The following is an 18904-nucleotide window of genomic DNA, read 5'->3' on the forward strand; positions in this document are numbered from 1 at the left end:
CCTCGATAGGCCAGTGTTGGTGTTGCTTTGCCCACAGGAGGCATGCTCTCTTGTTTTTCATTGATAACATAAAGGTACGGCGATGTGGCCGTCGGCTGTTGTAGCCCATTCGCAACAAAGTGTGACTAATGGTCCATTGTGATATTTTGTTCTGTGCACCAAGGATATATTCTGATGTGATGTGACATTGTGGCCTTTCTGTTTGCTTGCACAATCCTAGCCATCCTCCTCTGACCTCTCTCATCAGCAAGTGATTTTCTTCCACAGGAGTGCTGTTGAGAGGGTGTTTTCTGTTCGTTGCACCATTTTCAATATACCCTTGAAACTGTGGTGCATGAAAAGTTCAGAAAAACTGCCATTTCAGAGATGCTTTGTCCAGCTTGGCCTGCACCTACCACCATGCCACATTCGAAGTCCGTTAGATCACTCCTTTTCCCCATTCTTGCTACGGTTTGTATGCTTAACTTATACTAGAAAGGTTGTTCTGCTGCATTTATATCCACAACTGTGGTCATGTGACTTGCAACATTGTAGGACGAACCATTTGTGTGCACAACAGGGGTGTACCTAATAAAGTGGCAGCACAGTGTGCATTTCTAAGTGATGTGCCAAATAATGTCACCTCATTTGCTGAAATTGAAAGGTACTCTCACTGCTCTCAAAAACTAATTGATGCTTACCCAGAAGACTTGGACAACAATATCTCTCTGCTGAGTTTCAGCAGTTTGACGCATATGCCATAGGTTCAGTGCAACAAAAAGTGTAAAAACCAGATTCAGTCATGCTAAACTATAAAATAATTGTAGAATTGATTGTGCATTTCCAAATGTAGATATTGCCTTGCATATTTTTTTTACATTAATGGTCATAAATTGCACAGATGAGCATTTAACTAAAGCACATTAAAAATCCCAAGAGAATAGCAATGTGACAAGACAGATTGGATGCCTTGTCTCTGCTAAGTATAGAAGCAAATTTGTTACACCAGATTAGTTTTGAAGACTTGATCAAAGACTTTTGCAATAAAAAATCTAGAAGAAACGTTTCAAAAAGTAAATAAATATAAACCTATAGGTAAATCTTTGCTTATATTTTACTGCTATTTACTGTTTTTGTTAAGTAAAAAAAATTTAAAAATCAAGTTTTTATTTAATATAATTTTCAAACTTTTATTTCATGTTCAGCACTTATTGAGTCTTAATGTCTTGTAAGTTAAGCAATGGAGAAGCTGAAACCAAGGGAGCACCATTGTTGGGCTGTGCTTAGGGCATCACTTGGCCTTAATTCGGCACTGTTCCCACCTCTGCTGTTGGTGTAGCACTGATGTCTGAGAGTGTGTACTTGTCATAACAATATTCAGAGATAAGAGAAAAATAGAAATACAAAATATGGATTAAAGTACTAATTTAGTTTGTCAGTAAAAGTTGGTGAAGATTAACTTGATGATAATATTTACTTACTTTTTTAAATACATTATAAAAGGTATTAATTTTAAGATAGTGGTCATCTTAGTCTTAGAAGGATCATTATTGTAGAAACATGGGTTAAGTTGAATGTTTGTAATTCATCAGAACCCATTCTTTGAACAATATAGTTAACTTTGTTTTTCTAGAAAAAAAAAGCTTGTGATTTCAACAAATTACAAAACTTTTGAAGGTGATTTAAAGATCGCCTTCTAAAGTAATAAAAGACCTATTGTACAAAACTAAATATGATATAAGTATCAGATGTAGTTCTGTATAATTGAATTTGTGAATTTGAAAGAAAATAGGGACAATATAGAACTAGTGACAAGCTCTGCATTTTTTTGAGGGTGGGAACACAGGGTTGAATTTTATTTAGATAATGCAGAGTGAGTTTTTCTGGGTTAGGATTAGAGAAAATGGAATTTTTGATTATCAACAAATGCTGCTGTAGAGAATGTGTTTTATTAAGTGGCGTTTATATAGTTTTAGCATGAACAAAGTGTGAAGGTATCTGAAAAGTCAACAGAATATTTATATATTATAATATTTACTTAATAATTTACTTAATATTTCATATTGATATAACTGAGAATAGTAATAAATATATTATAAACACAACATTCATATCACTTTATGCTTTCAGATATGTAGAATATATTCTAACAATCAAGAATTTGAGTGCACACGACTTAATGAAAATCTGATGTCATATGATGAAGATACAAGGGTAAGTTTATTGCCTAATAGTATTTTTTAATAAATTAGCCATAAACATTGCTAGATTAATTACAGTATGAGCCACAAATAAACAACGCCATTTACCCAACCAATCTAATAATTTGTCCAACCCTCCTTTAAATTCATTCAAACTACCCACTTCCACAATAACAGGCAAGAATTTATTCAAACAGTGAAGTCAACCCCCACTCCTTCCCTCTCTCCCTCCAACCATGTTTTCCAATTTGAATTTATGTTCCTCGTGTATGTCACTGAGAAAGAATACATGGTGTGGCTGTTACAATAAAATAAATATAATGAAATAGTTTGTACCTTATAACTTATCCCCTTCAAAATAATTGCCTTGGGCTTGCACACACACATTTCTTTCAAGCACAGAAACATTTTTGGAAATCATCTTCTATAAGCCCTTTTAACTTTTCAGTTAAAAGGGCTCATAGAATGTCTTTTTTTGAATGTCTTCAAGGACTAAAATGGGTTCCCTTAAGTACACTTTTCAGTTTAGGGAAGAGAAAAAAGTCACAAGGGATAGGTCTAATGAGTAGGATACGTGTTCACACAAAGAGATTTGTTTTTGGCCGGAAACTGGCAAACAGAGATCCTGTTATGTGCTGGAGATTGTCTTGATGGCATATACACTGTCCTTCCATAATTCAGGTCTCTTCAAAATTTTTCATGCAGCTTTGTCAGAACTTCAATGTAATATGTTTAATTGACAGTCTGATTTTGTGGGACATAATCAGCCATAATAATTCCTATAACATCAAAGAAAACAAAAAAGCATGGTTTTCATTTTTGATTTTGACATTCTTGCTTTTTTTGGTCTAGGGGATTATTTTATCATCCATTGTATTGACTGTCTTTTAGTTTCTCGGTCATTCTGGGAAGCCAACTTTCATCACAAGTAATTATAATACTCAGAAAATAATTCAGTTTTTTTCAAAAACATCTTCACAAACTTGGAGTATTCCCATTCTTTGATCTTCATTCAAAATTTTTGGCACCATCTTGGCATGCACACACACACACTTTTCTTATGCCTAAATTTCTTTCTTTGTCCATAGTGAGTTCTTATGCAGCAAACACTTCTAATCAGTGTCATTAACTTGTCCACATTTTCATCAGTTTTAATGGATAGAATTAGAATTTAGGGTTGAATTTGAAAGTGTCTGCAATTCTGCCCAGACACGATAGGAGGGAGTATATGATGAGAGCCCCGTCGATCAACTCAGCCCTAGAAAGATTGTGCAGGGCTCGAGGGGTAGAATTTTTTTCAGCCTGGTCTGTACTTGTTAACAGGAGAGACTGCTTCTACAGGGATGGGATACACTTAAATAGAAAGGGCGCAAGAATGTTTGCTGATGCTATCGAGGCAGTGTTAGGTGGGTCAGAAAACTGCTAGATTGGGGGGATACAAGGACTAATAGATTAACAGTAGCCACTGGCAGAGGAGAAAGTGATTCTTGCACTGCTTCTATTGGAATGAGCAGCAGCCTGGAAAATAAGATGCAGGATATTGCAGAGACTGCTGGGAATCATGGGGGTACAAGTAAACACATGGGTTGTGTTAGAGTGGCTAAGAGGAAGAGCAGATGCATGTATACTTGCGTGTACACCAATGCTAGGAGTTTAGTAAATAAATTTGATGAATTTGAGTTATTGCTCAAAACATCAAAGGCAGATATTGTTGGGATTTCAGAGACGTGGTGTCACACAGATATAAGGAATGCAGAACTGGAATTTGGGGAGTACAATGTCTACAGAAAGGATAGACAGGATAGGAAGGGAGGAGGGGTTATGCTATTAGTTAAGAAACACATAAAATCCAAGGAAGTGAAGCCAGTCGACATTGCTGGACAGTGCAGTGTCGAGTCAGTTTGGTGTGACATAAGCATTGGGAGATCAAAATTGAGAGTAGGAGTGTGCTATAGGCCTAATGACTCTGATGAGTATAATAAGAAACTGTACAGAGAAATAGAGTGGGCCAGTAAATCAGAGAGTCTTATAATGGGGGATTTTAATTTCCCAGATATTGACTGGAATTTGGGGGCTGGTCACTCACACACTAGCAAGGCTTTTGTGGATTTATTGGATGATTGTTTTCTACATCAGCATGTTCGGGAGGCAACTAGAGGGAGTAATACTCTTTATTCGATTATCAGTAGTGATTCTTCATGCATTAAGAATCTGCAGATAAATGAACCACTAGGTGGCAGTGATCACAGTGTTCTGAAGTGGGAGTTACTCAAAGAGGTAACTACCATTAGGGGTAAAGGGAAAGGGGGTATTGCTTTCGTAAAGGCAACTACGATGGACTGAGACAGTATTTAAATTCTATACAGTGGGATCAACTGATGATGTTACCAACAGCAAATTCAAAATGGGAAGCATTCAAAGAACTTATCTTGCAAGCTACTAGGCTTTACATACCAACTAAGAAATATTGTTCAAGGTTTAGGCCTAAATGGATGTCAGATGAACTAATGAGGCATATGGAAGAGAAGAAAAATGCATGGGATACATACAAATTAACACGTGACACAGAAGCCTATGATAGATACAAGTTGATCTGTAACCAAGTTACAAAGGAGGTTAGGCAAGCGAAGGCAGATTACGAGAGATCCTTGGCAAGGGATGCGAAGAAAAACAGCAAAGAATTCTTTACTTATGTAAACTCTAGAAGGAAGGGGATGAATCAGATTGGTCCACTTGATATCGATGGGTCAACTGTTGATGACCCTGCTCAGGTAGCTAACAAACTAAATGAATATTTTGCATCGACATTCACACATGAGGAGTTATTCAGCGAGGGGAATGCCAGAGGTGTATTCAACTCTAGCAGTAAGCTAGAGAATCTTGTAATAACTGAGAGTAAAGTGGAGGAGAAATTGTTGAAGATAAACACAAGAAAGGCACCTGGGGTGGATGGGATCTATCCAGTTATATTAAAGGAGGCAGCAAAGGAAGTAAGCAAACCCTTAGCCATAATTATGAGAGCTTCCTTGGACTCAGGTGAGGTACCCACGGACTGGAGATCTGCAAATGTGACCCCAATTCACAAGGGAGGATCAAAGGCTGACACAAGTAATTATAGACCTGTGAGTTTAACTTCTGTTCCCCGAAAATTAATGGAGGCACTGGTTAAAGAAGCACTGCAGGATCATCTAGACAAGACTTCAGTTATAGCTCGGACACAGCATGGTTTTGTTAAGGGGGAAGTCTTGCCTGACCAATTTGATTGGATACTATGATGCAGTCACAAAAGAACTGGATGCAGGGAATAACTTTGATATTATGTACTTGGATCTTAGAAAGGCTTTTGATACTGTTGCACATGGAAGACTGCTGCACAAATTGGAGCAGTGTGGCATTGGAGGCGGGTTGCTGCTATGGATAAAGGGGTGGTTGAGGGGGAGAAGACAGAGAGTGGTAATCAATGGACACTGCTCATCGTGGACTAATGTTATTAGTGGAGTCCCTCAGGGTTCAGTATTGGGTCCTTTATTGTTCTCTGTATGTATTGATGATGGTATATCAAGCTTAATGTCCAAGTTTGCAGACGATACGAAGGTTGGCAGGGTTGTCAAGGACACTACTGACAGTATGCTGCTGCAACAGGATCTGGAAAGGTTGAGCAGCTGAGAGGTGGCAAATGAAGTTTAACATTGACAAATGTAAAGTACTACATATGGGAAACAGCAACCTCAGAGCAACGTATCAAATCTTTGGTACTACACTGACAGTGGTAGAGAATGAAAGGGACCTGGGGGTGGTTGTGCAGGCAGATGTGAAGTCTGAGCAGTGCAGACGGGCTGCAAGAGTAGCTCATGGTATATTGTCAATGATATATAGGAATTTTTCTAGCATTGATAAGGAGGTGATTATTCCCTTGTATAAGGCAATGGTAAGGCCACACCTAGAGTACTGTATACAGGCCTGGAGGCCTCATTTCAAGAAGGATGTAGAGCTGCTGGAACGAGTATAGAGAAGAGCAACAAGATTAGTGAATGGAACAAAGGGGTGCTCTTACGAAGAAAGGCTTAAGTTTTGCCAATTACAGTGTCTGGAGACTAGGCACCAGCGAGGTGATCTGATAGAGGTGTACAAAGCCTTGAATGGTTTGAGCATGCTCAATGCTGATGGGATTCTTCCTCTTGCTCAGATTAATCACCTGAGAGGGCATAAGTTCAAATTGAGGAAAGACAGATGTAGGATAGACGTGAGGAAATTTGCCTTTAGCCAGCGGGCGGTTGGTTGGAACAGACTTCCATCCCTTGTCGTGGAAGTTGATAGCCTAAATAAGTTTAAGGCTCAGCTGGACAGGTATTTCGAACGAACAGAGGGGTGAAGTGGAAGTGGTTATTTTCTATTTATTTTTTTACTTTATTTTTTTTTTTTTTTGGCTGATGCTGCATAAGCTTGCTTTCTTGCATCAAAGGCCTCTACTAATGCTAATATCATATGGCCTGGTTATTCATTGTCTTCCATATTCTCTTTTCCTTCTAAAAATCTTTTATGCCATTCAAACATGCAAGCATTTGACATAGCATCTTTTCCATAAACTTGACGTAACAACTCATAACATTCAGTTTGTGTTTTCTTCAATTATTTGAGGTTGATTCATTTGATTCTTTTTCTGTCATTTTTTCCAAACTGCAAAAACACAAGGTAATGAAAACCTGGCTCACTGCAAAGCAAATGAGCATGTTGGAATGTGACTTAGTTATTTTAGTTATTTTAAGTTTTCCATTAAGTAAATGAATTGGAGAGGATAAAAAATAGGTGCTTGTTGTTTTGTTTCATGTTTAAAGACATTTCTGTCCTCCTCCACATGAATTAAAATAGGGTTGTAATTAAATTAATTTTTATTATTTTTATTTGTATTTTTAGATTCCTGTGGTATTTATGGTATACATTATATATTATGATAAAATAATATACTGTTCTCTTTCTTATCATAAAGCTGACAGTAAAATTAGGAAGAGCTCTTCGAAAGGGAGAATATAGAGTAAAAGTATACCAACTGTTGCTGAATGATCCTGAGGTAAAATATCAAATTTTTGCTATTGTTGATTTCTTAGTTTGCTTTATTTTTCTAATTTTTGCATAACACCACATTTGCATAACACCACATTTTCTCACTAATGATAATCCACAAATATAATCTCATCTCAAAGATTTTTTCAAGTTTCTTATGTTATGTTTTTTTACAAAGTTTAGTTTTAATAAAAACTGTTTTTGGGATACCTATTAGAAATGGCAAATTTAGTTTTAAAAAATTACATATAATAATGAAATTGTGCATTTCTCAGCTTATAATTTCATTTTAAATATTAAAATGAAATTATCATTTTAAGAAACCTACATAATGGACTCACCTAATGTTTCAATTCACATTGACAATATCCAGAAAGAATGGACAGATTTACTTGAATATTTGTATACTATGATATGGACATAAATGGGAATTGAAAAAGGATATCTGCAAGGTGGATTTGCTTTCGGCCCGAGAGTGATAGATTGTTGAAACAAACTACCATCTGTTTAGGAGATTGAGTAGTTTGAATAAATTTAAGGAGGAATTAGGCATATTATTAGGAAAGTTGGACAGCTGAAGAGGTGGGTAGTGTTTTTTTTTTTTTTTTTTTTTTCATTGATGCTGTATAACCTTTCTTCCTTGCATCTTCCACTGCTGCTAATAATAATAAATAATAATAATACTGAATGATTAGCATGTCAAGCTGATCAGCTTGACATGCTAAAGTAGAAATACCACCATATAAATCTGAAAATGTTATTAAATGTTAGCTTACAAATAAAACAATGTATAAATGACCATTTAAAGGTGTGTAATATCTCTAACACATATAAGATAACATTATGCACAGCTGACAAACTTTAAAAGGGGTCAGATCATTGGGTTGTCAAAAACTAGATGGTTAGCATGGCAAATTGTTGCTTATGTGGTTATGCCTGAATGGTCAGATAGCATTAGCAATGGTGGTTATAGGAAGGTATTCTGACTCGGCATGTGCTCTGATGACATCAGAATAGGAGGATCAGTAGATGTGTAGACTAGCAGTAGGAAACCTATGTCACAATTCACCAGATTTCCAATGTCATAATGCCATCCATGGCTGGAGTGTCATTATCATACTTATCAAGCTCATTCATCTGCCTAAATGCTCTCTGATAGGAAGCATGATTAAACAGACAAATGCAAGAATAGGCTACATTCTTTCCATCCATTACTGTTGTTGCTTTCCCATTATCATCAACATCTACAATAGTTTAGGGAGAGAACTACCTGGGAACAAAAATAGAATGTCATTTGGGGTGACAAATCATGTTTCTCTTTGGGATCCAGTGATAGCCATATGTGCACCTAGTAGTAGTAGTAGTAGTGGCATGTGATGCAAGAAAGCAAATGTATGAGCTTATGCAGCATCAGCCAAAAAAAAAAAAAAAATCACACCATTCCCTCCAAATGCCTGTCCAGTTCCTCCTTAAATTTATTGAAGCTATCAACTTCCACAACGACAGATGGAAGTTTGTTCCAGCAATTAACCACCCGCTGGCTAAAGGCAAATTTCTGCACATCTATTCTACATCTGTCTTTTCTTAATTTGAATTTATGCCCCCTTAGGTTCGTAATCTGAACAAGTGGAAGGATCCCATCAGAATTCAGCGTGCTCAATCCATTCAAGGCCATATATACCTCAATCAGATCACCTCGCAGGGATGCCTAGTCTCCAGCCACTGCAATTTGCAGAACTTAAGCCTCTCTTGGTAAGAGGATCCATTCATTCCCCTCACCAATCTTGTTGCCCTTCTCTGTACCCGCTCAAGTAAATCTACATCCTTCCTAAAATGAGGTCTCCAGACCTGTACGCAGTACTCAAGGCGTGGCCTGACCATTGCCTTATACAGTGGGATAATCACCTCCTTTTCCCTGCTAGCAAAATTCCTATATATCATTGACCCCATGACCTGCCCTGGCAGCCTGTCTGCATTGCTCAGAGAACTTCATATCTGACTGCACAATTACTCCCAGGTCTTTTTCATTTTCTACCACCTTAAGTGTAGTACCACACAGTTGGTACATTTCTCTGGGGTTACTTCTACCCATATGCAGTACTTTGCATTTGTCAAGGTTAAACTTCAGTTGCCACTTCTTAGCCCATCTGCCCAAATTATCTAGATCCTGTTGCAGTAGCACACTGCCATTACTGTCATTAACAACCCTGCCAACCTTTGTATCATCTGCAAACTTCAACATTAAGCCTGATATACCTTCATCAATATCATTGATAAATATACAAAACAACAGTGGACCTAACACTGAACCCTGTGGGACTCCACTAATAACATTAGTCCAAGAAGAGCAGCACCCATTGATTACCATCCTCTGTCTTCTCGCACTTAACCATCCTTTTATCCATTGTAGCAACTTACCCTTAATACCATTCTGCTCCAATTTGTACAATAGTCTTCCATGTGCAACAGTGTCAAAAGCTTTCCTGAAATTTAAAAATATATGATATCAAAATTATTTTTTGCATCCAGTTCCTTTGTGACCACATCATAATATCCTATCAAATTTGTCAGACAAGACTTTCCTTTAACAAACCCATGCTGTGTCTGAATTATTGTTGCAGTCTTGTCTAGATGATCCTGCAATGCATCTTTAACCAGCGACTCCATTATTTTACCCGGAACAGAAGTTAAACTAACTGGTCTGTAATTACTCCTGTCACCCTTCGATCCCCCTTTGTGAATTGGGGATACATTTGCACATCTCCAGTCCGTGGGAACCTCCCCTGAGTCCAAGGATGCTCTCATAATTATGGCTAAGAGTTTGCTTAGTTGCTTTGCCGCCTCCTTTAATATAACTGGATAGATCCCATCAACCCCAGGTGCTTTTCTTACGTTTAACTTCAACAATTTCTCTTCCACTTTGCTCTCAGTTATTACGAGATCATTAAGCACCCTGCTACAATTTGATAACCTTCTGCCATTTTCAAACCTTAATAATTCCTCACGTGTGAATGTAGATGCAAAATACTCATTCAGTTTGTTTGCTATCTGAGCAGGATCATCAACAGTCGAACCATCGATGTCAAGTGAACCAATCAGATTCACCCCCTTCCTTTTAGAGTTTATATAAGTAAAGAAATCCTTGCTATTTTTCTTAGCATCTTTTGCCAAGGATTTCTCATAATCTGCCTTCGCCTGCCAAACCTCCTTTGTGACCTGATTACAGATTAACTTATATCTGCCATAGGCTTCTGAGTCGCTTGATAATTTATATGCATCCCATGCATTTTTCTTCTCTGTTACGAGTCTCATTAGTTCATTTGACAACCATTTAGGCCTAAACCTTGAACAATATTTCTTAATAGGTATGAAACTTTTAGTAGCTTCCACGATTAATTCCTTGAATGCTTCCCACTTAGAATTTACTGTTGGTAACATCGTCAGTTGATCCCTCTGTACAGAATTCAAAAACTGTCGGAGACCAATGTACTCGCCTTTACGGAAGCAAAAACCCTTTCCTTTACCCCTGATGGTAATTAAATCTTTAAGTAAATCCCACGTCAGTACACTGTGATCACTGCCACCTAGTGGTTCTTTTATCTGCAAATTCCTAATACATGAATGATCACTGCTGATAACCAGATCAAGAGTATTACTTTCTCTGGTTGCCTCTTGAACATGCTGCTGCAGAAAACAATCATCCAATAAATCCACAAAATTCTGACTAGTGTGTGAGTGCCCAACCCACAAGTTCCAGTCAATATCTGGGAAGTTAAAATCCCCCATTATAAGACATTCCGATTTACTAGCCCACTCTATTTCTCTGTACAATTGTTCATTGTACTCCTTCGAGTCATTAGGCCTATAACACACTCCTACTCTAATTTTTGCTTTCGCAGTGCTTATGTCACACCAAACTGATTCAACAGTGCACTGTTCATCTATATCAACTGGATGCACTTCTCTTGATTTTATGTTTTTCTTTATTAACAGCATAACACCTCCTCCCTTCCTATCCTGTCTATCCTTTCTGTACACATTGTACTCCCCAAATTCCAGTTCGGCATTCCTTATATCTGTGTGACACCACGTCTCTGATATCCCAACAATATCCGCCTTTGATGTCTTGACCAAAACTTCAAATTCATCAAATTTATTTACTATACTTCTAGCATTGGTATACATGCAAGTATACATGCACCTATTCCTATTCCCAGCCACTCTAACACATCCCATATACCCACCCGTTTCACGATGACTGACATCTGTCCCTGAAACCCCCAACACCCCTCGCTCCAGGTTGCTACTTATTCTAATAGAAGTTGTGCAAGAATCACCTTCACCTCTGCCTACGGCTACTGTTAAACTATTAGTCCTTGTACCCCCCAAGCTATCAGTTTTCCGACCCACCTAACACTGCCTCGATAGCATCAGCAAATATTCTTGCACTCTTTCTATTTAAGTGTATCCCATCCCTGTAGAAGCAATCTCTCCTGTTAACAAGTACAGTCCAGGCTGAAAAAAATTCTACCACTTGAGCCTTGCACAATCTTTCCAGGGCCGAATTGATCGACAAGGCTCTCATCATATACTCCCTCCTATCGTGTCTGGGCAGAATTGCAGACACTTTCAAATTCAACCGTAATTCATGGCTTTTTTTCATCAGTGACCTGTACTTGTTAAGTAATTCTGCCGGTCTCCTACTCTTAATATCATTAGTGCCAACGTGTACAACTATATCACCTTTTGTGCTCTTAAAAGATGACATCTGCTCTACAACGTCATCAACCTTTGCCCCTGGCAGACATACCCTGGTCCTGTTCCATCTATCCTTTCTACAAAGGATGTTTCCCATTTCCCTGACAATAGAGTCACCAACAACTACTAGTTCCTTTGGGACCAGCGCAATCTGCCTTGGGGGTTGCCGCTGTGTTGCGTGATGTTCAAGTGCAAGCTCTGGCATTGATGTGGGCAGCTGAGAGCCTGATGGGCCCCTCAATTTAGATCTTTCGAGGGCATCCACCCTGTCCTTCAAACTCTCATATAGGCCCATAACAACGCTGAGTTGTCGCCTGATTTCCTTACACTCCTTACATGGTGCACACACAAAGACATCCCCCATGGCAATATCATTTTCCGTTCCAGATAGTTCGGCAAACATTTCACAAGTATTTCCTGAGTTATTGCCCATATTCGCCCATATTCAGAATTCTTCATAGAGATGTGCCTCATCACATCTCTATGAAATTTCACATGTTTATTAAATAAACATATGAAATTTCAACATCATTAATTATAATTAATGATGTTGAAATTATTAATGATGAATACATTAACTGCATTTTTTTCAACTTCACTCTCATAATTTCTCATTGACGTAAAGGGTTTTTCTTCTGCCAGTTCTTTTGGCATTAACAATTAAATTAATCAGGGATCCTCTGATAACTTGCCACAAATCATTTGCAATAATTCTACAAGCTCAGGTCACACCTAGAAGAACAAATAAGTGTGTTAATATAAGATGTCTCCTGTCTATAACATTTTTGGTTTTTATTCTCCATCCTCCACAAGCATATTATCATGGAAACAAATATGCACTTTCATAACAGGTCAAGGGCTTTTCCCTTTATGTCCCATTTGACCCTTACTAATCTTCTGAATTTAACATACAGCATTTTTACTTTATTCTTTAAATACTTTGCATGAGAGTTTATAAAGCAGTAAATATTTATTTTTAATGAAAATAAATGTACTGGATGGCAATTCCTATTAGCCTTTTGTGAAAACACATCCTCCTGTCATAAATTATTAAAGACCAGTAAGAGACAAGTACAGAGATATGTTAAACATCCCATACTGAACCACTAAATATGTTCATTACAGTCTAAACATCTCCCCCCTTACCTTGAAATTATGGCCCCTTATTCTAGAATCATTTATAACCGTGAAAATTTCATCCTCATTCATTTTGCTTATGCCTCTCAGAGCCTTAAACACCTCAATCAAGTCTCCTCTAAGGTGCTAGTTTCCAAGCTGTGCAACCCACAGATCCGAAGTCTTTCCTCATATGGACGCCCTTTTGCCAATCTCACCAGGCAAGTTACTCATCTCTGGACCCTTTCAAGGAGCACAATATCTTTCTTTAGGTGCAGTCTCCATACCTGAACACAGTATTCCAAATGTGGTCTAACAATAGCCTTATAAAATGGGATTATGATGTCCTTATCTCTACTAGCAATTGTTCAATACATCATCGATAGGACACCATGGACCTTCCTTGCAACCTGTGTACAATGCTCAGAGAACTTAGTCTGACCGTATCGTAACACCCAAGTCCCTTTTCTCCACTACTGGCTTTAATTCAACTCTGCCAAGTGTATAAGTTATTTTGGGGTTACTGTTCCCCAGCAATATCTTACACTTTGTTGGATTAAAGCATAGCTGCCATTTTTCTGACCATCCCTGAAGTCTGTCTAGGTCATTCTGAAGAAGCCCTGCTTGGCAGCGATCATTAACTACTCTACCAATCTTTACATCATCATCTGCAAATTTAGACATCATGCCCTCTATCCCTTCATCAATGTCATTTATGAAAATCAAAAACAACAGTGGTCCTAATACTGATCCTTGGGGAACCCCACTTCTTACATCAACCCAACCCGAGGAATAACCATTTATCACAACCCTCTGCTTCCTGCCCTGAAGCTATCCAGCTATCCATTTAAGGATTTTCTCTGTGATTCCAACTTGTTCCAACTTATAAAATAACCTCTGATGTTAGACTGAGTAAAATGCTTTGCTGAAATCCAAATAAACAATGTCAAAATTATTCCCAAAGTCCAGCTCCTGAGTGACCTTGAATGTCTTGAGTGACCCTATCAAAATTGCTAACCAGATAAGTTACACATGATTTTCCCTTTACAGAACCATGCTGAGTATTCTTCAGAATTCCATTTCTATCTAAATGATCCCTAATTCCAACTTTGATCATTGTCTCCATGATTTTCTCTACTACTGAAGTTAGATTAACCAGCCAGTAATTTCCAACTTCATTCTTAGAACTGCCCTTATGTATTGCAGACACATTGGCACTTTTTTCCAATCCAACGGAATCACTCCCAAGTAGAATGATGCTGCCGTAATTAGCCTCAATGGTTCAATGCACTCACTTGCCGACTCCCTTAAGATTATAGGGTATATGCCATCAATCCCAGGAGCCTTACTGGCCTGTAGGCCCACTTTTTTTATTAAATAAACATGTGAAATTTCAACATCATTAATTATAATTAATGATGTTGAAATTATTAATGATGAATACATTTTTTTCAACTTCACTCTCATAATTTCTCATTGATGTAAAGTGTTTTTCTTCTGTAAATATTGATGCAAAGTAACTATTAAGTTCATCTGCAACTTCAGCCGGGGTATCTAATACTATCCCACGTCCATTGCATAAGGGTCCAATCTGGTTTGTTCTTCTGTTCTTTGCATTTATATATGTGAAGAATTCCTTATTCCCCCCCCTCCCTTTGCTCTCTCTTTGCCAGCAATTTCTCATAATCAGCCTTTGCCAGCCTAACCTTTTCTGTGGCACTATTACAGATCAATTTGTAGCTGTTATACGCTTCTGTACTTTTTGTTCTGTTACTTTTCCATGCTATGTTTTTCTGCTCAAGTAATCTGGCAACTTCATTATTCATCCAACTTGGAATCCTCCTCGTGGAGTATTTTTTTAATGGTATATATGCATTCAAGGCTTCTGTGATTAATGTTTTAAAGGTATACCATAGTTCAATTGTATTCGCTCTCTGCGAGATATCTACCCAGTTAATAGAAGCCATGTAGCACCTTAAGCCGTTGTAATTTCCTTTCCTGAAGTTATAACCCATTCCTTTGCCTTTAACTACTGCTACCTCTCTCTCTCTCTCTCTCTCTCTCTCTCTCTCTCTCTCTCTCTCTCTCTCTCTCTCTCTCTCTTTTCATCGTCCACCGTAGAACTCCATGATCACTTCTTGCTACTGGTTCCTGTACTGTCAGCCCTATTATGTCATCTGGTTCATGGGTGATGATGAGGTCTGGAGTATTTTTTTCCCTAGTACTTTCCCTGACATGTTGATACAAATAGCAATCATCTAGTTGATTTAAAAATTTTGTCCCCCATGTGGAGTTTCCCTCCCATTTGCCCAATCAATTAGAGGCAATTAAAATCACCCATAATGAGACATTCACACTTATTTGCCCATTCCATTTGCATGTAGAGGCTCTCATCATAATCTTCACAATCACCAAGTCTGTAGATTACTGCCTCTCTCGTTATACCTTTGTTTCCAACTATCTCACACCATACGGATTCTATATTGGCATGCAAAATGTCTGAATCCAGGAAGGCTTTCGTCTCACTCAGGCTGCTTTTGATAAGAAGAATGACCCCACCACCCCTTCTATCTTACCTATCCTTCCTAAATACATTATACATGCCATACTGAAATTCATCATTCCCTATCCCTGGGTGGCACTACTTTTCCCTAAGCCCTATTATGTCAGCGTTACTTGTCCTAATGAGCAGTTCAAATTCACTCATTTTATTGACGACACTTGCTGACATTACTGTACAAACAATTAAAACATATTGTTCTTGTATAGTTAACTACCCTGACACACCCCTTAAAGTTATTTAAGCTCACTTCCCTGCCATTTGCTGCCCACTCATTTGAAACGCTTTTGCCCTCAGAACATCCTGCTAAATACTCTTGAGGTATGCGCAAGCATTAATTTGACCATTATTGTCAGATAAACGCATGTTCTTGTCCCCCCCCAAACTAGCAGTTTCCCTGAACCTTTAATGTACCCTCAGTAATACTGGAGGCGCCTCCGTAGCCAGGTGGGAAGGAGCAGCAGTGCGTAGCACACGCTTCTTGATTAGACAGGGGTTCGAGCCCGTCACCACCAAATACGGAGGATGCGGAAAGGTCAGGGAATGACCACCGCATATCCTGGAGCAATATGGCCTTAGTTGCTAATGCTCCTAAAAACCAAATAACAAACAAACAAACAGTAATACTGACAAAAACTCTTGCGTCACCTTTGTTTAAATGTATCCTGTCTCTACAAAACAGATTCCTTCTACCTGCAAGTGCAGGTACAAGTCCCCACATGAAACAATAATATTCTATTTACCCCCTTTAAAATCTGACAATCTGTTAGAGACATCATTAATAGTTGCACCTGGCAGACATATGATGAAAGCCTTAATCCACAAGGCTTTCATCATATAATCCCTCCTATCATGCCTGGGCAGAATTGCAGACACATAAACATTGTGACCTAACTCATGGTAGCGTCTCCATAGCCAGGTGGTTAGGAGCAGCAGTACCTAGCACACACTTCTTGATTAGACCGGGATTCGAGCCCGTGACCACAAAATATGGAGGATGTGGAAAGGTCAGGGAATGACCACCGCATATCCCTGGAGAAATATGTACTTAGTTGCTAATGCTCCTAAAAACCAAATAATAACAACAACAACTAACTCACGGCATTTCTTCAGCATGGTCCTATATTTATCTCACAAATCATCAGATCGTGTATGCTTAATATCATTAGTCCCCACATGAAACAATAATATTCTATTTACCCCCTTTAAAATCTGACAATCTGTTGGAGACATCATTAATAGTTGCTCCTGGCAGACATAGCCCTGGTTCTAGTCCACCTATCCTTATTACAAAAAATATTTCATGTTTCCCTGACAATGGAATCCCCTAATAAAACTAAGTCCTTTCGAACCAGAGTAGTTTGCACCTGGTTATTCTGTTCTGGGGCCCGAATCAGGAGTGCATCGCCGACCGGGCTAGCCGAGTGGGTAAAGTACCTGCCCGGCAACCCAAAGGTCGTGGGTTCGATTCCCGCCTCGGGCTTGGATCAAAGTACTGCAAAAACCTTGGGAGGTGCAATATGGCCACAGAAGCCGATGCGCCAACAACTTCCAAATCAAAAAAAAAAAAAAAAAAAAAAGGAGTGCATCACTTGGTATGTTGCTAGAGTCTTGAGTCCCTGACGAGTTCCCAGTTACATTTTCTAGGAATATAAGGTGTTCTGCGAGCACAACCTTTTAGAACTTGCAGTCTTTACAGTCCACTGCCAACCAAATTTACAGTTTCCACAGGTGCCTTAAATTTGTGAATTCTTGAAACAAACATTATCCTAATTGAAATAAACTTCATTAATTATATTTAAAAATTCTTATTTAAATTTGTAGTAATAATCACTGCAAATTTAAAGAATTATTTAAATGATCAATGGTAATTAAACTAATGATTACCAGTTTAGTTCTAGTTACAGTGTAAACTGCAGTTAATAAGATTACTTAAATTATGTTATTCTGCCTAAGCAAAGATGGATTCTGTTTTATTGTATTTTTATTAGCCTTGTCGATTCCTTATTGATTGGATATTTTCAAAAGAAATGACAGTTTTGGAAGCAAAGAAGGAAATTATTCCAGAAATAATGAGGAAATATAATTTGGAAATTCCTTTGAATTGGTAAGTTCTTTAGCCATCTGATAACCTATGATAGATTATTTTGTACAAATATTCATTCGGTTGTTTTGACATCTGAAAATTTCTTTTCTACTTCAAAATTTTCAAATTTCAGAATTTGATAGTTTCCTTGATTTTATTCTGACTTATTTGTATGCCATATGATTTTAAATACTCAGCCATCTTATGCATAAAAATTGTTGCTTAAGGTATAAGCCATTCAATGGAATAGAATGCAAAGGTCGAGAAATACATACAAGTAATCTAAATAGTTTAGACCAGGGATCACTAATTTTATTGAGCATTGGTCACATTGTGTAAATAGCCAAATGTTATTTAAGGATTGCACCCTTGAATTAAAATATGAATATGCTTAGTTATCTATCACCACATGGGTAAGTTATTTTAAAAAACCAAATTAAGTGCTGATGACAATAATCAAGTTTAGTTATATGTTGCCATGAATGTAAAGATAAAAAGGTAAAAATGATGTAAATATTTAGTAAAAAATCTTTAAGTAACTCACCTCTGAAAGTCTGCTTTTTTAAAATTCTTAAGAATCAAAAATTAAAAAAAATAGAAAAACAAGGGCTAGGTAGTATTAAACATTATACAAAAAAAACTACGTTTCTGAAATGCATTTTAGCATATCTTTTCAACGCGAAAACATCTGAAGTAGAGCATAAAAAGTAAAGCTCTAGGCAAGGAGAAATTTTTTTTTCTTTAACATTTTCAATTGCTATTCGATATGGCAATGTGGCGCTGTTGGCACCAGCTTAATTTTAATAGTGCGCTATTAAAATTAATTAATAAAGAAGGTTTTTGGAGTGTTGCTCAAAAAGAAGTTATATTTTAGATAAAATAAGTGTGGGTGAATGATAGGTTAAGATTTGGGACCTAAAGGTGGTTTTATTTTTCAGACTGTGAAATTTTTTAAAATGGCTATCATATGTTCGGACATAGGAAAACATAGGAAATTTCAAGGTCATTAAATTTTTAAGGAACTATAATCAGTCACTGGGAATTCTTAGTAGAATAGTTGTGCTACCTGATAGCTTTGATGTAGAAGTTTTCAGGATACCAAACTGTATTTAAAAATACTCACGTGTTGCTGAGTTATACATT

The 18904-nt window shown here is 37.6% G+C and overlaps 1 protein-coding gene across 3 annotated transcripts in view; it reads left to right on the top strand.

The window, feature by feature from the left end:
- The window catches only part of LOC150074989 (ubiquitin carboxyl-terminal hydrolase 47-like), a 486634-nt gene that overhangs the window by 429358 nt on the left and 38372 nt on the right, over positions 1–18904 (top strand). For all 3 annotated transcript variants that reach the window (XM_090388947.1, XM_090388945.1, XM_090388946.1), the window contains exons 27-29: positions 2110–2193; positions 7168–7248; positions 17667–17782. In XM_090388947.1, coding sequence (XP_090245073.1) covers positions 2110–2193; positions 7168–7248; positions 17667–17782 — 281 coding nt within the window. The remainder of the gene's footprint in view (positions 1–2109; positions 2194–7167; positions 7249–17666; positions 17783–18904) is intronic.

Source organism: Mastigoproctus giganteus, chromosome 14, assembly GCF_048544385.1.
Source record: "Mastigoproctus giganteus isolate SK-2022 chromosome 14, ASM4854438v1, whole genome shotgun sequence".
NCBI lineage: Eukaryota > Metazoa > Arthropoda > Arachnida > Uropygi > Thelyphonidae > Mastigoproctus > Mastigoproctus giganteus.